At 41.4% G+C, this 22,310-nt stretch overlaps 1 protein-coding gene across 5 annotated transcripts in view; it reads right to left on the reverse strand.

Annotated features, from left to right (window-relative positions):
- Positions 1-22,310, reverse strand: part of rgl2 (ral guanine nucleotide dissociation stimulator-like 2) — a 58,098-nt gene that overhangs the window by 28,624 nt on the left and 7,164 nt on the right. For 3 of the 5 annotated variants that reach the window (XM_085803578.1, XM_085803579.1, XM_085803576.1), the window contains exons 3-11: positions 13,683-13,730; positions 13,237-13,320; positions 12,966-13,132; positions 10,920-10,976; positions 9,238-9,434; positions 8,310-8,419; positions 7,763-7,978; positions 6,609-6,712; positions 4,411-4,495 (exon numbers count right to left, since the gene is read on the reverse strand). In XM_085803578.1, the coding sequence (XP_085659704.1) occupies positions 4,411-4,495; positions 6,609-6,712; positions 7,763-7,978; positions 8,310-8,419; positions 9,238-9,434; positions 10,920-10,976; positions 12,966-13,132; positions 13,237-13,320; positions 13,683-13,730 (1,068 nt within the window). Of the gene's footprint in view, positions 1-4,410; positions 4,496-6,608; positions 6,713-7,762; positions 7,979-8,309; positions 8,420-9,237; positions 9,435-10,919; positions 10,977-12,965; positions 13,133-13,236; positions 13,321-13,682; positions 13,731-16,202; positions 16,418-22,310 lie in introns of those variants that run through there. The other 2 variants (XM_085803580.1, XM_085803577.1) reach the window with 2 other exon arrangements.

A 22,310-nucleotide genomic window follows, 5' to 3' on the forward strand; every position in this document is an offset into this window, starting at 1 on the left:
AAACAAATGTACAGGACGGAAGGAAGCAACACAGTGGGGAAGTGACCGCAATTTACAATTTGATAAAAGCCTATTTTAGCCATATCAGCATGGTGGGGTCCGCCCGCTATTCCGACATGTCTCTATTTAGACATCCCGCTATTAGACGACATCCCTCTATCTAGACATGCCGGTAGTCCGACACTTTTTGATACCGCTATTCCGATTTTTTTTTTTTTTTTTTTACAGCTGCGATACCCAGGCGCGTCTCTCTCTCTTTTCTTTTCAGCATGCCTGTCACCGGTTTGATGAGGGAGTGATGTTCTTAATTTCAACAACTCAACTATCAAGTCGCAAACAAAACTAACACACATGATAAACAAACAGAACTATGCTGCAGTTTGTTTGTCAAGTTAACCTGTCACCTTCAGCACCACGGACAGCGCGGTGGATGAGCCGCGGAGAAGCTGCAGCTGTGAGTGTCTGGGCTCTGGGCTCAGGGCCTGGGGCCTCATTTATCAAAACTGTAAGTAAGCAGTGTAAAACTGCTGCTACTAAATGTTTTGCTTAGGCCTACGGAGAAAAGACACCCAAAATATTTACACCTTTTTCAGATCTATCAAACTGTGCCTGCACAACTCTCCGCAATTTCTCTTTGATAAATCAAACTGGTTACAAGAATGGTGTGCAGTTGTGCACGTGAACACACCTCTGCCCCCGGAATGCGTAGACACAATGGTCAGCACGTGCATATTAATTAGCCATGTGCTCTCTGTGGAGCAGCAACAAAGTTATTCTCTCTTCAGCTGACTTCAGTGACAGAATAATAACAGTCTCAGTAGCTGCAGATCAGCGGGCGCTGCTGCCGGTGTGTTTTTAAACTTGGAGGGTTTGTTTTTTCTTCTCTCTTATAGGCCTATGTATTTGTGTATGAGAAACAGTGTCTCAGATGAAGAAAAAAAATCAGGACAGGTCTGACTATAACGTAGCAATCAATCAATGTCGGAAAAGCGGAATGTTTGAAAAATAGTAAAGTGCCCCTACTCCGACAATGAAAAAAGAATCTCGGACTAGTGGGACGCTTGAAAAATAAAATTAGAAGTCAATGTCGAAATAGCGGCATGTCGGAATAGCAGCATGTAACCACATATGGTGACCACGCGGTTTTGTATTAGTGTCCGCATGTTTAGTGATTATTGATATTCACAGGAGCGTCTGAGTGGTCAGCGAATGGTCAGCGTCGAGAACTTGACGTGCTAGCAACAGTAACTAGGGAGGGCAGGGATTTCTGAAAAATGTCCGGTTTTCCTGTCCACACGTGAAGCTGAAACCGGAGTTTTCGAAAAAGTTCACCCTGGACTCCGGTTACAAAAAACTCCGGTTTCAGGAGCCCAGTTCTGCGGTTACGTGTGGACGAAAGGCCAAACCGTGTAGAGAAACACACGGTTTCAAAAATACCCGGGTTCGTATGGACGGGGCCTTAAGTGTCTGACATACAGTGCTGTGAGTGCTGAGTTCTAGAATGTCTGATTCCTTGAACCTTTCATCTGTAATGTCATCATATCCCTTTACGATGGCATCATAAAGGGATCTGATGGTGATGACATCATAAAGTGATATGATAGTGATGACATCATATTGTGATGAATGACACTTAATGATGACATCATAAGGTGATGGCACTTAATGATGACATCACCCTCTCAAGGCTCATAGACATAAGCTGTGTCCCAATTCAGGGGCTGCAGCCTTCGGAGGACCCAGCCTACGCGGTCTCCGGAGGCAACGGCTTCGGAGGCTCCTCCGACGGCCGCATCAACCGTCGGTAAATGGGACAGTCTAGCATTTCCTGATCCGAACGTAAACAACGGCCGAACGTTAAACATTTAAAAGTGGCGCTTGCAACGGCTCTACTGCTCCTCCGCTCCTCACTTTTTTTTTTTTTTTTAAATAAGTAGAATCAATACAAGGGCAGTTATCATTAATATACTAATAAACAAACCATTAAATAGCAGCCAGGGGGGTAGACTATTAAGTGAATAGAGAATAAAGAGCACAGGTAATGTGTTTTCATAGCTTTCTGCTTTGCCTCCGCTCCTCACCTGTGCGGCCAGCAGAGCCCGGCTCAGCGGGCAACCACACCTCCAAGCCGGCCGCAGAGCCTGCTGACCGTGGCTACAGCACAGAGCTGCTACCGTTCGATAGCTAGCGGCTAGGTTGCTAATAACAACAACGGTGCGCTAAGAATCTTGGGATATAGGAGGCCGTGAAGGATAGTAGCGGTGCATCCTCCGAATGCTGGGGGAAAGGAGGACGCATTTGCAGGCTGCATTTTGAGGAGCCTTCGAATTTGGACGAATTGGGACAGCCTTCGCGCAGCGCTGTGACATAATCGGCCTTCAAATCCACCCTCCGAAGGATGCAGCCCCTGAATTGGGACACAGCTATAATATAGATGCCGCCTCTGACGCTGCTGCCCATTGGAACGGATTGTCGCCGCCGCCGCCTGGTTTACACTCACTCGCTGGCCTCATCACCATGGCAACCACAAACTAACAACTACCACAGCCGGGGGAAACAGCTGATAGCCTACACATTAGAGGCTGACACGGGAGTGTTTTTTCAATCCCGTCCCGTCCCGCTCCCGCAAAAAAATTCCCGTCCCGTCCCGGTCCTGTGACAAAGTCCAAAAAAAAATCCTGTCCCGTTCAAATCCCAAATAAATCACTCCCGAACCCGTCCTGTTCCCGTTTTTTTTCTATTAACACAGTCATCATGTAAACGATTGTGTTGACAGACACAGATCCCCCCCCCCCCAGCGCACTGCAGGCTGAATGACAGACAAAACAAGACGGTAGATTGACGCCACATCTACCGTCTTGTTTTGCTATTTCAATTAGCGATAATGAACGCCCTCCTCGTCCTTTCTCTCTCCCTCTCTCTCTTTTTCTTTCTTTCTTTTTTGCTTGTGTGCATCAGCTGTTTAATGCGAGGTGGAGATTACGCCGCCGCCACATCAGCTGAGTCAGTCTGACTGGCGGAAAACGTTTCCCTACCGGTTTGTTGATTTACACATGTTATACACCACTACGTAGCCACGACAGTGATCACTGAGGGTGTGAAGTGTGCATCAGTCCACAGACTTAAAACTTTTGGACCGTTTTCAGCGCACCATCCATAGCACTGCCTGGCTTGTGCTTCTTTGAATGTCGCGCTTTAACTCCCGGTCCCGTTCACTCCCGTTTAAATTTTTTCCCGTCACGTCCCGATCACGTGATTCAAAATAAATTGACTCCCGAATCACGTGTCCCGCGGGAATCCCGAGAAAATGTCAGCCTCTACAACACATGCAACAAAATAACAAACTATTAATATATTAACTACCGGTATATGCACTAAATGTAACACATATCCCACCCTATGATACGTTACGTGATATATTATGTTTCATTTATGTCAGATAACTTACCTACATCAAATTCAACAAGTTCATAACAGTTATATAATAATATAAAACAACTTATTACTTGAGAAAAGTTATTCCATGTCTCTTCGTTTTGGCATTTCTTTCAAAGTTTGGCATTTTTGTCAAACCGCGGTCTGACGGTCTGACTGTTGACTGCTTGTCAGGAGGAACTACTTCTCAAGATGGCGGCCGTGAGACATTCCTGACAAGCCCGAATGCCGCATATATCTATGCTCAAGGCTAATATGTTGACATGCTACAGGAGAGCAAATTCCAAACCAGGCCATGTGTGCAGTAAACACAGTAAACAGTGATTTCTTCATGAGTGTAATAATGCTTTGGGAGTTTAAAGTAGGTATTCACAGTGTACTGTTACAAATTGTACACAGAGGTGTGAATCCACCCACCACAACAACTGTTTGTAGTGATGGTCTAGGGAAGGAGGAGAAAAAAAACCCAAAACAACATCTTTGCAGAGTTTTTAGTGAGGCGGTAAAACGATAAACTGTGAAGGCATCGAACAGCAGCCAAGAGCAACATGGATCTGAGTGACTATAGCCCTGGAACAAGTCCAAGACATCAAACGTGTTTATGAAAACCCGACTCCAAAGCAACAAGCCACTCCAACACTACAACCCTGAGAGCGAGAGAGTGGGAGCTGTCAATGGCTGCTTTCCAGCTCTCGGGTTACCGGTCAGTTTTGTCAGGCTGCACACAAGTGGTCAAATGACATGATGATGAAAAAAAAACAGCTTTGGAGTTTTCATTTTCAAGTTTAAAAAACAAACATGCTGTGTCATGATCCAGCCTGTGCCTGCAATAAGCGATCAGGTTTCTCACTGAACCTGCTCTGTTCACACAGTAAATAGGAGATGTTCAGAGTCTGACGTCCTGTTTTTACCTCAGCCCATTGTAAACATTTCCACTATGTCCATCAAGTCCACTCCTTTAGCTTGACAACTTACCTCCTTGAGGAGCTCTCTGCTCTGTGAGTAGTTGTCCTTCTCTGAGAATATTTCTGACAGTTCCTCGTATCTCCTCATTGCCTCTCTGTGAAAAAAACAAACTCATTAGTTGAAAAAGTAAATGCTCATTTCTGGGCGTAAGTGAAGCTATGTAGTTGAAGGGAAGAAAGAAACTGTCCTTCTAGTCCTCATCACATTTACAGCTGATACACATCTTCATGTTCTCTTAGTAAATATGTAATTCAAATATGTAACGAAGTATATTAGCTTCCTAGCATCAAATATAATTAATAATATCACATGAGGAAGTAGTGTGGTACTCATAAATCTTTTTTTTTTTTGATAAACAGATAAGTAGGTTAAAGGATGTAGGATTAAAAGAAAGCTGCTGAATTTGCCACACACCATCAAGAGTCTCCTAAAGCATATAAAAAAACATTTAAAAAATGACAAAGACTGACAAAGACTTGCTGAATGTTGGAAAAATCTTTCTCATGTCTTTTATATTTCCCCCCTCAGGAAACACTGACTGAACTAATAACACACATTAATGACTCAGGTCTGTTTACAATAGCTGTGCCTCAGCCAGTGCACACAATAACAAACTCTTCCTAAAAAAATAAGTCACGACACCTTGAGAAAGGTCTCTCACTATGAAAATTCTAAATCATTGTTAGTGTCAGTTTCAGCCCACTGTAATCTCTCTGTGACAGACACCTGAGACGACACAGCTGCAGTTCCATGGTCACCAGCAGAGGTCGATAAAAGTCCTTGATTAGTTATTACAATACCATCTAAATTACACATCTAGGTTCAAGGTACAAAACAATACAACTATTTCACACTGAGTTATGGAGAGGATTGTTGCACGTAACTGATCTACAGCTGCACAACAGACTTTTGACATTTCTTATACTTTTATGTTTTATGTACTATTTTTCTATATGGAGACTAAATCACTTTTCCAGTCCAAACTTCTATGTTTTTCTTTTGAACCTAAGGCAGTATATTCATAACATTACGTTAAAAAAAAATCTCATGTATAGATTCATATCTTTTATTAGTTTCAGCCTTTCTATCATATGAATTTATCTAGTTTTATAATTTATATTTTGGATTGTATTAGTATTAATCTTTTCTCCATAAACAACACACTTCATACATTTGTTTTGAAATGTGCTGTTTTAATGTAATTAACTTTATCATGACTATCATTATTATTAGTGTGACTTTTTTTTTAACCTTTGTAGCATTTAGCTAGATCTACTTGTCATGTATGAATGTATATTATGTTCCAATTGTTGCAGAGTGTATACTCAGTTAAAGCAGAAGTAAGCGATCCGGTCATTTTGGCTAACTTCGTTAGTTAGCAGCCCCCGCCCTCGTCATGGATCTATTGGTCCTCGTCCCTACGTCACCACATTCACGCGCATCCCTTGGCTGCACACACAGCCCTTCATGCCGTTCTCTCTCCTCATTGGATAAAGCTTGTAAGATACAAGGAAGTATACAAGACGTTTTCTCCTCGGCTTACAGCAGAGCAGAGTGACTGACAGACCCGTGTTTCAGACCAAACACTCTATGTAAGTGATTGCTGTCGGAAGATATAACTATTTAAGACTTATATTAACACAAACATTCCGCTTACTTCTGCTTTAATGTTAGTATCCTATCTTTAGTCTCTATCGTCAGTGTTTAGTTATTTTTTTATATTAGTTTTAGTTGTGTATAATTTGGCATTTTAATTGGTAACACTTTACTTGAGGGTCTCATCATAAGAGTGACAGGACACTGTCATAAGAGTGATGAACATGTCATAAACATTATGTCAATGTCATAACGTTGTTATTAAGTGTCATTCAGTTAACCCTAACCCTACAAACCCGGGTGTTATGACATTGACATAATGTTTATGACATGTTCATGACTGTGACATGTCACATGTCACTCTTATGACAGTGTCATGTCACTCTTATGATGAGACCTTTAATTAAAGTGTTACCCACTAATTATACCTGTTTATCAAGGATCTCTGCAATGTATTTGACTTTTCTGATGTAAAACATTTGGAACTGCAATTTATTTCCTGTCTGTATGTATCAGCCATAAACCCTTGACTCTCTGGATGTTTATTCCTCTTAGTAGTGTTAGTTTAGTGTCTTAATATTCCTCATAGTGTGAGCAGTTCAGCCACAGACCTGTCAGTGTCCTGCCACGTCTTCCTCAGCCGGTGGATGGGGTTACTCTGCAGGGCAGACACGACGGCGTACAGTGAGGAGAAGTTCTTTCTGGCTCTGCACTCCTGTTGAACACAGATGAATACAGTCATTTGCATGCACACACGCACACACATTCGTACACATACTCACACTGTAACTGAGAAGCCCCGTGGGGGTGGGGCTGGTTGGTGTTAAGTTACAGTGTCAGCCTGATGTGCTGAATAATGTATTCTGCTAAAGAGGTTTGTCCAAAGTGAAACCTGGGGTGAGCCTGGGACCGCGTTTTGGCAGAAAACCAGTGATATCTCTCTTTGCCAAAGAGGATGTTGGAGTATGTGTGTGAGTGTGTGTTTTTGTGCAGCTTTCTAAAGGAATAAATGTGCAAAGCTGTGTGTATTCAGAGACAGAGAGAGGCTCAGAAAGGAATGAAAGTGCTCATGTGACTATAACAAACATCCTAGGACAGGGGCAGATTCTGTCTTTGCTGCATGCGCCTCCCAATTATAAAAGAAGCTGATTATTGTGCACAATAACTATAGCACGCACTGTTTCCGACCTCAGCTAATCCACATTTCCTCTTGTATAATACTGTCGTTTCTTAAGTAGATTTAAACTTTCACTGTTTGCCTTGTGGTCGTATAGCTGATATTCAGACTCAGCACATTACTGTACATTTCCTCTTCAGTTACCTAAGGGCGCACTGGAACTGTATGTACATCTGCAGTTTTAAAAAAAATGCTGATTTTGAACAATCTCTCCTTTAATCTTGAAGAAACCTTGGTTCACCACCAAATACACTCAAGTAATCAAAATGTCATTCATTTGTTTTTCTTGTATCGATTGAAGTGAAATTATTAGTAGTCACAGAGGAAGCCAGCCAAGCACACTGTGACTTTGTGATGCTATGTGCACAGTCAGAGCTGAGAATAGGATTATGGTTAGGGGATTATGGGGGTTTATGGTAGGAAAATGCACAGTGGAGGCTTTTGGAAGACTTGAAACCCCAACTGACAAACTGTTTTTAATTCAGAATGAACCCTATTTTCCATTTCCAGACTGTAAAAATCTCTGTTTGTGGCATCAAATCCAGCAAAACCGTCAAAGCTGTGACCTTGCGATTTCTTTGTACTGACCTCGGCCACGCTGATCCATTTCTCCAGCAGACGAGCTCTCTGCTGGCTGCGCAGGTTTGTGGGTCCAAGGCAGGAAGCTAGAACGGCATTGGCCAACTTGTTGAACTGACGTATGGTGGCCCGGACGGACCAGCAAACGCCTTCCCTCCCTTTCTTATCCCTCTGAGACCACAGTGAGCCGAGGCAGTGGTACGGGACCAGGCGGACAAACAGCTCCTGAAATGTGACAACATCCTTGTGGGTGGTACCTTTCTGTTTGTATGCAATTGTGGTGGCTGATCTTAGTCTAAGTACTATTTACTGCATTTGTATTCTAAACACTCTTTACACATAATACATGAATTTGGTGTTTTATCAAGACAATATGGAAATTCTTCAGTTAAAAATACAGACAGCAGTACCTGAACAAACCTACAGTGTCATCAAAGCAGGTACAACTGCACCAAATGATGTTGGTAAATCTAATATACAAGTTTACTATCACAGGTCAATATTTTTGCTTCGTTCTACCTTTAAAAAAACATTTTCAGTTGAAAAGTGAACTCACTGTCTCTATCTTGGTGAGCTGTTCGGCAATGAGTCCTGCAGGGAATCCCAGGATGCTGGTGGGCTCAAACTTTGAGGCGTCAGGAGGTGGACTCGTGAAAGCGCTCTGATCTGCAGAGGGTGAGGATCTTGATAACATTAAACTGCTGATCACATGGTTCAGATTGGGAAAAAAAGATACTTTTGTTTGTACGCTCCAAAAATCTCTTCTGCCTTAAAACCCCTGTACGGAGCTTTTAACTGGATACGCAAAAGTCTCTGGTTTCTGCTGATGTGTCTCTGTTACCTACAACAGCAAATGAGCCCATCAGTGTGAAGATACGCTATTTCTAAGTAGTCTAATTCTATACCTCTGGAAGGCATGGTGGGGCCGGACCACTGACCAAACCATACCAATAGATACATTACGCTGCTAAAAAAAAATAAATAAAAAGTCCCGTCTTCTTTCCAACGTTTCCAAAACAAATCTACACGCGCCGGCCAGACAAACGTCTTCATGACAGTGGGAAATGCAGTCTTCATTCCGCCGCTTTCGTCCACAGGGGCCGCCAAAATCAACACTAAATGAAAAGTCTGTACAGGGGCTTTAAATTGCAGAAAATGGTTGTGGGGTGTAGTGACTTTCACAAGATAGTAGCAATCACTGCAATTGACTGCCTAAAAATCATGACAGTTGGTTCCAAATCTTGTGCCAATAGATGTTGAAATATTTCACTGGATAAGTGATTTTGTTTGACTTGAAGAAAACCAGAAATGAGATTCATCCTCTGGAGGCAATGCATATCCGTGCAAAGACCACCACAAAATAATGTTAATTTCCTGGCATCCATTCATGACTTATAGTGATAAAACAAGTAGAACTCCACACAAAAACATCATTTATCACAGCTTTAACAGTGTGTCATTTAAATCCCATTTAAAATACAGACCTTTACGGGCATCTGGCAGCAGGGCTTTCTCGCTGAGCTCCTCGGCTATCCTGAGGAGGCGAGCGCGGAGGTCGACTGCAGAGGAGGAGTCCTGGGGGAACAGGGGAGCGAGACGCAGCAGGCGGGAGGGCTCCCCCAAACTCTTAAAGTCTTCAGGATACTCTGTGAGCCATGTGCTGAACACTGTACACACCGCTCTGTGGGGGCAGGCAGAGAAAGACACACAGGAACGATCAGCAAAACACTAAAGAAATTATTCTGATTCACAATTTTCATTGATTTTGTAAGTGTAGACCTGCACATAGACCTGACCAGTAAGGACAATGCATGTGATCAGTGTAGGTCAATGCAGGTCATCAGTTCTTGATTTTGATGGGAGCCAATCAAAAGATGTGTTATATGAGGCCTGCACCTGTTTCTGGTTTAATTCCTGGTTCAAGCCGCACCAGTGGGAGCAAATAAACAAGCGGTTGTAGATTGGAATCGATTGAATATATTGATATTTTTTCCAAGAGGTCTAAAAAGTTGCCAAGGAATCACAGTTGTCAAGGGGTTTAGAAAAGAAAAGCAGCTTAGAGACGGGTCTATAATTTAGAGGAAACAAAGGATCGAGATTGTGTTCTTTTAACAGATGTTGAATGATGGCCTGCTTACATAAAGTAATAAAAAAAAAACATACACATCCATCAGAAAGTAAGCCTGGGTTACACCACAAATGTCTTCAAAGAAAGACGGAGTGCAGCATTGGTGGGGCTATTAGATGTGTTGCCCCACCTTTCCAGACACGCTTCCTGTCAGTAAGACAACAGTGAGGGCTTAAACACACACTCTCTTCTTTACAGTAAAACAGGCCCGGCCACTTTCTGCCCTGTGCGTCGCCTGAGGTAATAATCTGTACAGTAAGTTAATTAAAGTTGAGTGGCACTAGTAAACACTAATCAATTAGGTAAATCACACAAATGTATGTTTTCTGCTGAAGTTTAAAGCTTCATGAATCTTCAACATTTGTATATTAATTGGTGAAATTACTGTAATTTGAAATGAGTGGCTTAGACAGAGAATTATCATCACACTAATGCCTTTCAACTTTGATGTTTTGGTTTTAGCAGTTTTTGTGAACAGCTGCTAATTTAAACTTGAGCAATAACAGCAATAAACAGCTACTTCCTGTGAAAACGACAGATTACAAGTTAGCAACTAACTAGTGAACATAGCAGGGACTTGGTGGAGACCAAAAACAGAGGTAAACGAGGGTGAATGTTGGATTTACATTAAGAAACACGACTCCAAATAGATGCTAACATCGCTCTGTGTCTGCTGGACATGTGTGTGTCAATGTTTTGTTCCTCCTCGTCCACTTAAAATCTAAAAACATAACCTCCTGTTTAACATTTCCACAGATTATCTGAAAACACCATGTCAAAAAAATATCTTGTTTCTAAAGCTGTCTTTTGTTCTGATGTCCTTCTTTTGTTCTGATGTCCTTCATTCATTTATCTTGTTTTCTGTTAACAACAAATTTTTCTATGATAAAACAGTAAAAATAATAATCCTGTTTAGTGGTAATAATATTCCCTGGTACAAAACGTAGAAAGAAGCTAAATACTTTGTAGAGGCACACAGCTGTACACCAACAACACACTACTAAAACTTCAACAGAGACAGCATTTTCAAAAACTCACTTGTTGAAAGATTGTCTCGTCTGGCTCCTCTCGCTGTCCCCAGGTGGATTCTCCAATCTGTGAAAAAGTAAGTGAAGGAGATAAAAAAAGAAACAAAAAACAAAACACCAGTTCAAAGGATCACTCAGCTTAAAATATGTGCATCTGCTGTGGCAGAAATAATTCTTATGCTTTGTGCTGAATGTATTTAAGGCTTGTTTTTCCAAAGATGTTTTTATTTTTTATTTTTAGCTGTCCTAATGTTTACTAAGCATACTGGCAGGAAGCAAGTGCACTAAGGTGACTCTCTTTTGTGTTGCATCTCTGGAAAACTTTCCAAACAGATGTTTCATAAATGCCTCCATTATTCAACAAAGACTTTCTATATGAACCAGGTTTATTTGCTCATGTTGCCCAGAAAAACACAAAGCTGCAGATATTTTAAACCACACAGGTGTAACCTGCCACATGAAATGTCTCTGAATTAAGTGATGCCATTAATCTCGATACTGCTCTTTAAACTCATTTGGGGACAAAGTGCAAGCCTTAACTAACACCTGCTTGTATTGTGGAAATGTAAATTAGTTTTGCCCTCTCTCATATGAATATTTTAGCACTAAATGGCAAACCTGGCTACATTCACAGTAGCACAATTTCATTTTAAAACGGCGTTTTTACACAGAAGCGCTGTGGGTCCACGAGCGTTTTAGCTCACATACACACCTGAGACGTACCTTGGCAGTCACTAGTTACACTGACCGTGCGCGAGCCTGCTGTCAACATAAAGTAGATCGACTATTCTGCGGTTGATTACTTGTGAAATTATAACAAATGAGGAAGAGAAAAGGCAGCTGCGGCGATAAAATGCAGAATTACCTGGACAACAGACACGGCTAGCAGAGACAACAAGGTCAGTGACACTTTTATTTCATCGTCCATGTGCCATGTCACTTACTAGCTTGTTGTTGTTGTTGGGGCTAATCCATATCGGGGAGCGACCGTTAGCAGCTGTGTCATCATCACCCCGGGGTAAAATGAAAACTAGGTCAGCAGTGTTTCCCTAAGTTTCTGTTCTCGGTGTTAGAAACTCCTCCGGTGCAACGGAACAGTTTGGATGAGAGGCCAAAACAAAACGTAATATTGTCGACAAAGCCCAGTGTCTCTGTGACACTGTTCAGAGTCTCGAAGGTTCTGTGGGCCAAGCTAACATTAGGCTGATGGGAGTTCTCTATGTCCCATGACCAAACTCCAGATTATGGATATGTGTCTTTACATAGAACTGAAGAAATCGATAGATTTAGTTTTGTGTTGTAAATTTTAGTAGGCTAATTCAAAAACACACTTTTTTTTATTAACATGTTCTGGTGTTTACTTTGATGGTCCTAGATTAGTCCTTTACCTGCCTTTAGTATTGTAGCCATTCAGCATGGCAGTAGGCTAACTTTCATCAACTTGTCAAAGTTTTAGAGCCAGTTTAATCTAGATTTAATCATCTATGGATGTTGGCGTTAAATCTGTTATTGACATTCATGGTCCCCAGATAGGCTAATGTATCCTAATGACTTTGGTGATCCTCTCTCTTGAGTATGATATCCAAACTATAATGGAAACTGGGTGTTGTAATGAATTGAAAAACTTTGGTAATCCTTAAACTTTCTTAGCATGATGACATAAGCATTTAGCTCAAAGCAGCATGGTGCAAACACTGTATGGCCTCACAGAGCAGGTAGTATGGCTGCAGACTCTTTGTCTTGTTATATGAGATTTGCGCCCCCAATTTAGCAAGAGCAGGGCTGGTGTCTGTTCATTTATTGTCTCCTCCTCCATCCAAACTCCCACTGGACAGGATGAGTCTGAGCTTTACTGCTTCAAACTGCACAAACCCGCGTCCAGACAGGAAACTGACAGCTGCTGTGCATCACTGCACCTGGACCTGCTATCATACCACTTGTTTACTCTCGTTGCCTTTTTAAAACTCTCCCAAAAAACAAATTCCTTGACAAAAGACAAAAAACTACATTCAACGCCAACATTGTGCTGAGACGAGGACTTGAAACTCTTTGCTACCTGTCAGTGAGGATGTCCAGCACTCTCTGTGTGGAGGTGAAGGAGCGGTAGGTGGACAGGAAGATGGTGATGAAAGAGGAGTCTCCCATGGAAAAGGAGTGGAGGAGGTGGAGCACCAGCTTCTCTTCTGTCCCTGCTTTCACACACTGGGAGCGAGAACCTGTCGACTGGAGGGAAGCAGGAAGGAAAAGAGAGAGGAAGCTCATGTTTTTGCATAGTGAGGCTTCATCAGTCAGTGAGCTCAGTAGCATACTGTACATACATATCTTACCAGCGGGCCGGTGGGGCCTGCATGCTGCTGTTTGACCACCACTGTGTAGATCACTCCATCCTCCTCTTCCTCCACCACAGTGGACTGTGGAGCAGAAAACCCAAGTTTAGACACTGCTAATTTAAAAGCTGCAGTGCTGATGCTGATTCCAGCTGCTATGATATCTATCATTAGCATTTTGCTGACTTTACAGACTTATATTTGTGAGGCTAGTTCATTAAAACACTGGTTAAGAAGTAACCAGTTCCATGTGTGTTAAAAAAGGCATAAAATCAAGCTGCTTTGAACTTATTTCTAGCCTGCTACAGTACATGGAACTCAGACGATCCAGTTTTAGCCGTGAGCAGACGCCCTGACACAGTTACCCTATTTTCTACTGGTTCTGATTCACTCTGCCTCAGACTCGTGTGCATGCATAGTGCAATGTGCGACACACTCGGCCTTACCAGATCCAGAGGACAGTACCAGGTAGTCTTCATCGGAGAGGGCTCTGCCTGAGGAGGAGACGGAGAGAAAAACATTAGTAATGCACTTTTCTTATTGGAAAAAGGTGTGATATGAAATAAGTGAATCTGCAGTACAACAACAAACTACATAATTTGTGTAGTCTGGTCCCTTTTTATATGCAGGAAAACTAATTCCAACCCCAAATCAGACTCCACGTGCACTTTAATCAGGAGTCACACAGTAAGACAAAAAAACAGTACAAAAACAGCAAGTCTTTAATTTACAACAAAGAAATGTGTCCACTTGTAAACACATATCTTCTAATTTGTGTATTAGACATAATTTTGTTAGAGCGTCCCAAAGGCAATCCTGCAACTCTCCGTGCAAATGTATCTAAGTGCTTTATGAGGGCAACTGGACCCACCTGAGGCCTTAACCATACAAGATTTATTATCTTGTTCCAACATATGATCTCCACAAGATAATAACTTGTGCATACAAGATGAAATAATATCATTTTTAGGGCTCTTGAGGCTGTGTGCACACGATGCAACAACAAGCAGTCTGAAGTTTAGTTACCGTACACATTCTAATAAAACAATGCAACCCACACAACATTATCAGCGTTTACAAGCCATAACAACCTACACAGGATTTTTAAATTATCCTCCAAATTCCACGTGTTTTTTTAATATATTAATTACTGATCAAACAAGTAATCAGGTTTAGCCTATATGACGGAGAAAATAGGATTATTGCTCAACTTGGTTTAGCTCTTGATGAAGCAATCTACGAGAGGAAGTTTTGTTGGTTAGCCTAATTATAAACGTTCTTAAAAACTTAAAAAAGCATGTCCAGTGTTCATGCAAAGCGTTATGAAGCCAGCTCTTGGACAGCAGACTCTGCAGCCAGAGTGATGTTAACAGACAGCACATGATGACTCACAGAGAAGAAGAGAATACAGTGACATACAGCAGCGCCCCAGAGACATTTGAATACTGTCAGCACACAGCCACAGAGATAAGAGCCTGCTGATTCTTTGCTGCTACAAAACTGCAAATATTAGAGGCCAGATGTTTTTAATGTGTCTGTAGAGGGCAGTGGTGGAGGGTAACGAAACACATTTACTCCAGTGTAGTAGTTAAGGTACATTACTTGAGTATTTCTGCTCTATAGAACTCAATATATGATACAGTATTAATACATAAGTTTATCAACCAGTCAATCTCATGTTTTTTTTAGGTTGCGCAGCAAACACTGAACTATTAACTACTAGTAGTACCACTACAATGTAGTTTGAATCAGCCAGCTGTAATAGTAAAATCTTAAACACTGATGCATCACTAAGAATCAGAATTTTCAATATTCCAATAACAGTGGCCTTTTTGGATGCAGGACGTTTAATGGCGCATTTCTTAGCATTTGTAGTATTGGTACTTTGAATAAGTTAAAATCTGAGTCTCTTTATACTGTTTTGATACATGATAATGACTTGTACACATTCATACCTGCAGAGTTCCAGTCAAAAATGAAAAATCAGCATCTGAAGTGACACTGGCACATTTCACTGACAAAACGAAAATCTCCAACACCATCAAAACAAAACATGAATAATTTAGGCGTAGATGCTCTCTGATGGCTGCTCTGACAATAAAGTAGCTGTCAACCAGTTTGACAGTGACTGTTGTTTCCATTCTTGTGCCATGAGTTATTGGCAGCGGGTGAGGTTGTTGCCCTTTTTGTTTACATCCACTATGGAACACAGATTGTGCATTAAAGTACTACACTGATCAATATCGCTTCATGCTTTCCACACTGACACTGACGATTTCGTAACTGTGACTTTTTCCATGATTAAAAATGCATGAGTAAAATGCAGAGTGGAGTCATCCTGGGTGTCTGGTAAAATCCCCAGACAACTTGAGATGGTTCACACACTCGCTGTGAGTCAACAGTTGGGATCTAAAAAAATAAAGAATAACAACACCTTAGGAACACTCTATAAACAAATATGCCAAAACTCGACACCTTCTACACCCAGCTTCACCCAACAACAAAAAAACAACTAACAACTAATGATCAGCTTTTCATTTTCATTCATTTTGCATCGACTGACTTGTCAGCTCTCCTACATGCAAATTGACAGAATGAGCCAAGAAACATATCCATTCTCAGAGCAGAAGTGAAGTGGACAGGGGCTGCACTTCATCTCTGTTCAACCTGTGGTATAATTAACTGTAATAGGCATGTGTTAGCCTCTGTTAGCCTCTTTCAAATTACCTTGACTGGACTTGAACGAAGGTCAACGCTCCAAGCAGGAGCTCCACAAAGAGAAGCGTTCACAAAGGAGCCCACTGCACTAAAAAATACAGTCTGTTTATCAGACCTGAGATTCTGCCCGCCTGTGTCATCTCTGCTGTTTCCAGGTAAATCTGCCACAGATTCTATCTCCCATGAAATAAGCTCATACACATACACACACACACACACATACACATACACAGACAAAAACAAGTTACCTTTCCCACAGCAAGTCCAGGCAGGTAGCAGTCCCTAAGCTTCCTGGAAATTTTCAGGACGAAGGTAGAAATGGCTGTTTCATTTTTCCCATTTTCTCTCATCTGTTGTTTTCTTTCCTTCTTTCTCTTTTGACTTGACGGCCTCTTGTTTCTCTATTGGTTGACCTCTCCCTGTGCGTTTAGGTCTTTACTGTTTGAGTATTCACGACTTGTGGCTATGGATGACAAAGACACACCTGAAGCAGGAGCTAAGTCCTGCCCCCCCGCCAGCCATGCCACACCCATTATACACACACACACACACACACACACACAGACACACAGATAGGGATAGGCTGTCGATAGGACAACACTCATTTCCAGTGAGTCACTTTTTACACAGTAACCCATATAAACACATGAAAACCCCACATACAGGCACACACAAATAAAGGCTCTCATCAGTAGACACGTGTATGGGCACTTGCCTACACATGCACACGCACACATACACGCACACACACACTGAGAGACAAAGCCCTGAAGCTATTTCCAGAACAATACCCCCTTCTCTTTCAATCTCCTCTCAGTGCTCTCCTGCTCTCTTTTTGCTTTGTAGATGACCTTCCCATGCAGATAAACCAGTTTGCCAGGTATCCTGTGTAATGCAGCGCTGCTGAGCAACAGTTTAGCTGCGAAGGGAAGGCCGCCATCTGAGCACAGGCAGAATCTCCACAGCCCCTTGTGCTGTATATTTTCATTCACTTCCCCGACCTGGTGCTCGAGCTGGGAGATTCCTGCGGTCATGTAACGAGAGGTAATAAATGTTCAGACAGCCACTAAACCAGGAAGCAAGCTGTGTTTATTTAAGGGGCTAATGACATCACAGAGTGAAGCCATGTTAACAAGATGGAGATTTTCCCAGCTGTGTATGTGTGTGAAGGGCAGTTTGTCTATTAATATGCTAACACACAGCCCAGACTGCATGGACGGTGTTTAAAGCAGTAGCCTATTTAGTATTTTTCTTTTTTTGTCCACGTGTAAAGGCTGCAAAAGCTGTTAATCACCTTGTGCAAATTATTATGGCATTTCTTCATTTAGCAGACACACAGCAACATTAGCTTGAGCATCAGGAGTTTCAGCTTATTTTATGTCCATTCTCCTTTTCCTTATTTTTGGTCTCCACCAACGAGAGCAGAGACTACAGTTGTAGACCTAGAAGTTGTTAAAAATGTTGCTGAAGGGGGTGTGGATTTTTTTTTTTTTTTCTTTTTGAGAGAGAGAGAGCTCCTCACTGCACATAATGAGTTTCATATCAGAGATGATTAAAGGTGTACAGAAATGGCCGTTTGTCCTGTTTGTCACGCCGAGTTGTCACGAGCTGCAACACAAGTTTACCTGAGTAAGGAAAACGAATTTGATTGGTCGTTATCGAGCGGGCGGGATATTCAAAGCTTGGCGCGAGCCCGAGCTCGGTGTGTGTGTGTGTGTGTCTCAGACGTTTGATTGACGGATGACGGATCCAATATCAGTGGCTGATGAATCGTGAGCAGGCTGACGTATAATCCATGCGCCTGCAGTATCCTATGCGAAAAAAAATACCACACTTTCATCCCGGATTTACTCAAAAATAGAATTTTGCACAAGTTTGGCCTACATAGTCTGATAGATGAGTTATTACACTAATTTTATGACCCAGAGTGGGCTTAAATTCAATTTTCTTTTCTGTACACCTTTAATGACAAATACTGATTTGCTACACCTTCAATTAAATACAAAAATACAAATCCGGTCCTCCAGATAAATAGATACTGAACATGTTCATACAAAATAAAACTGTCATAAACTGCTAAAACAAGCAACAAGCAAAGCATTAAATGTTCCCCCGGTCCCACTGCTCTGGGACTGAGAGGATATTTGAGAGTAGTTTGCTAATATCTGTTACAGGAACATTAGTAATCCTATAAAGAGCCAGGCTACACACTCAGTTAATTATTTACTCTGACTTATAAAATGCTCTTTCCAAGTCTACCATTGCCTATCATTAGGACCTTGTAAAAGCTTTCTTTATTTTAGGTCCTTACCTTCAACTCTGTAAAACACTGAAACACTGTGATACAATTTATCGTCTTATAGTCTTAACTTCAAAACTGTCAAAAATTGTTAATCAAATGCATCTTTTTATATTCATGTATTTTATTTGATTATTTTGACAAGAAGATGAAAAAACTGTCCTATAAGCAATATAACCGCAAAAATATTCTATAAACCAAGTTTCAGAAAGGAGTTAAAATTAAATAATGCAAATCTTCCTGCAAGAAGAGAACAGGTGATAACATGACAAATAAAACCTGATCCTGAATATTTCCCTGTTTCATTTTGCTAAAGCCAGCTCAGTGGACCTGTGGACCTTTATCACAGAGCGGGAACTGTAGCCCTTTGCTCCTTTTCCTTGTTCCTGACCAAGCTGGCAGATTGAGATGCTTCAGATAAAAGTATTAATCGGAGCGTCGATTTAAGTTTGACTTCTGAAACCAGGCTGAATCTGGGTCAGAGTGAAACCAGCCTTTACTGTGGAGAAACATTTTAAAGAGTATGTAATTTGGAGTTCAGCTGCCTCAAAGGCGGCTGGATAAGGATAATAATTATACGCCACAGTGGTGGGTGGTATGAGTTGATCATTTTAAAAAAGGACTCTGCTCCTGATATTCATGAACCTCATACATTTTTCTTTATTTATTAAAACCAGTGTCATTTTTTTTCCTCCCATATGGCACTTGCTGTAAGACTTTGTTTATGTTTTTCTCTTAGCCCTTAGCTCTCCTTCTTCTCAAAGTTTCCCCACCCCCGGCTACATGCAGGAAGCACATAATAAGTGGAGACAAACACAGGAAGCAGGACATGCTGTTGTGTTGCAAAGTTATTTTTCTTCCCCTCTCCTTCAATCACAAGTTGAGGCTGAGTCAACCTCTCCTGAACAACTACATCAGCTATTGGAGGGCAACAAAAAAGCAGGCAGGAAGCCGACTCTCCATTTTGACCACCATTCCCCCACCTAACCCCCGTGGTCTAAAAAAAAACCCTTTTTCCTTAAATAAGTCAGTGTAGTTGTGCACCCGCTGTGCCAAAAAAGCTCTGACTTTAAACAAATACACACCCAGACGCCCTTATTTACAACCTTACACAAGCCTTTCCACCAGACAGGGGGTCATAAATACATCTTCTGAAGCTTTATTTAAAGATAACCATTGTTTTGGGTTTTTTTTTTTTTGAGTGGTCCAGAACCCCAACCCCTTCCTTCCTATCTTTCTCTGTGCTCCTCTGATCGCGCTTTCATCTATGTATCCCTTGGTGCCCGTTATCTACTCTCTTTAAAGTAAAACTCTGTGGCATTCAGGTCAAAGCTGTTCTATTTCCCTTAAAGGAAAAAAACATCTTCCCTTGGATATGATGACTCTCTTAGATATCATCAGTCTGTGATGTGCTGCAACTTAGTTCAGACGGAATAGTTGACTTTGTGGTGTGCACACTATACTTAACCTCTAAATTCTACTTTAACTGACATTAACCTGACACTATGGAGTCATAAGTATGTGGATAACTAACACTAATGCCTGTTTAAGCATCTCATTTGAAATATATGCACTATAATATGGTGCTTTGACATCCTCCCACTTTGGGATGGTTTCCTATCACATTTTGGAACATGGCTGCAGGGCTTTGCTCCTACAGCAGCATTAGTGAGGTCAGACATGTATGCATCAGCCCTGCTCCCCTAACACCTTTCTGGCATCGCAATTGGAGGATCTGCATCCAATAATTTCCGTTACTTTCCGTAATTGACAATCCAACAGTCACAGCTCCTATAAGCAACATCAGCTCTCAGGCTTTGTTGTCATTCTTTCCACAGCCATTGTTCACTTTTTCTGTGAACAGTTCAGAGTAACACAATGAATGCTTTAGTGGAGAAACCGTTTAGAAATATGCACCATTATTACCATATAAACAATACTGCATCTCTCCCTTTCCTTGCCTCTGAGTGTGGTTGTTCAAACAGCTAAAGACATGTTTGGACCTCCAGTTTTCATTCCATCCCATCCCAAAGGTGTTGGGTGGGGTTGAGTCAGGGCTTTGTTCAGGCCAGGCCAGGTTATCCCAAACCCAACCATGAAAACCATTTCTAATAGACCAAATGGAAAAAGGTGTCAGCTTTAACTGCCAAAAAGTTACAAACATCATTTTCACTGCATCAAAATGAAAGGTCTTGACCCAAACTATCCAAAAGAAAACCTAGATCAAAGGTAACTAAAGTATCCACCCACATAATCTTGATCATGTGGTGCATCTATAGCTGCCTTCAAACACAACTCGTGAGGTTATTTTCTTGTCATGGGATGAACGGGCTACGTGCCTTGCAGGCAAATGGTTTAATTCATGAGAAAAACCAACTGAGACACTAACAACAAAAACCACTGTGGCCTCATTCCCTTCCTGAAAATGGTGAATAAACTGTCACTGTTGCATTTGCCTATCATGTTTAGGGAAGACAGAAAGAAAAGTATTGGCATAACAAAAAATGAAAGTAATGTCAATGGGCTCAAACATTTAAAGAAACATGTCATGACTCGTTCTCACTGACCTGTTGGAGAAAATTCACCACTTGTGTGCAGTGAGTACCACATTGAAAGCACTGTTTTGTAAGAGTTGGGCCCTTTTTTTGGCCCTTATCTGGTCTGTTAGAGCTACCTTGAACACAAAAACTTGCATTGATACTTTCTCTATTGCTGAATATCAATAGAAAATAGTGAGTGCTGAAGGAAAACCTTGCCCTTTGTAAAGATGCTCAGATACCATTTTTTCTTCCCAACACTGATTGTGATAGCTGAATATGTGTAATGGCTGATAACAAGCACTAATCCAATGCCAGTATCAGCTGTATACTACTTACCCCATGTAGATTTTATGTGACTGCTGTCATTGGCCCAGGTCAAACTCTTTTTAAAAAAAAGAATCATACACTAAGCTCCTTTATTACAATGTACAGCAGCTCATATGGATCAAAAAGCCTGTACAAATGCACTAACCTGGGTCTTTTTGTACTTGACAACATATGGATGAAGAATTTAAACCAGCTGAGGCTCTCCGACTTACCTCTAAAACTGACTCATCTTAATGTGTGCGTCTCATTCACTGACCATAATTGGCTGAGCACTATCGCATGACCAAAGCCGTAAATGCTAAAAAAAATAATAAAAAAAACGGTGCAAATCCTAACCCTCACCCTAACCCTTCAAAATGTAATAATTATCAATCATTTCTAGGTTTCATGTCCAGATCCAGGACATAATCTGGCTATAGATTCTTCTTTTCTGCTGTACAGTTGCCAGTAGTGCCAAATAAAAGATGATTTGTTTTGAAAACTGATGTTAAATGCGGGTGCAAAACGATAATGGTTATCAAAACATTACGTGGTGTCAGATCGTTGCAATGACTCACATACTCACTCACTCCTCATCCAGTAAGTATTTTAGGCAGTATCAGAGGAATTTAAGATACCGGTAGATCTGAACAACTCTCTTTGATTCTCAAAGGCTGCCAACAAAACCTCATGAACAATCTTTTTTTAAGCTGCATTTGATATATTTTTGATGTGACCTACATTTGGCCAGTCATTGTCTTAAAAATGCAAGCTCCACCTCTGAAGAAGAGAACAGGCCCAGAAATGGAAAGCACATTATCAAATGCTTTGATCTAACAATATAGAAGTATTTTTGGGCTGAATTTCACCTCAATCACGAAAACCAAACCTGGAAACACACGTTGTTTCCTTCATCTTACAGCTTCATTGTTCACTGGAGGCTGCCACTTCATGCATCCTGACTCACACATCCAAGTCTCCCTCATTAAAGAATGAGCAAGAGGCCGTATTGGATTCCACTTGACAGACCGTCCTTAGAGACGGCCCGTGATACTGGATACTGTTTATGGGGAGAGCAGGTGTACGCCGCATCGACCAGTCGAACCACCACATAGATTATTTACTGCGAGGTTCAGCGTCCGCCATGTGACACAAGCACAGAGGAAGTCTGCTCATTCTGACTGAGTTAGTGCAACTTCTTTTTTTAGCCC

The sequence above is a fragment of the Trachurus japonicus genome, chromosome 16 (assembly GCF_045865225.1).
Source record: "Trachurus japonicus isolate A0001 chromosome 16, Traja_1.0".
NCBI lineage: Eukaryota > Metazoa > Chordata > Actinopteri > Carangiformes > Carangidae > Trachurus > Trachurus japonicus.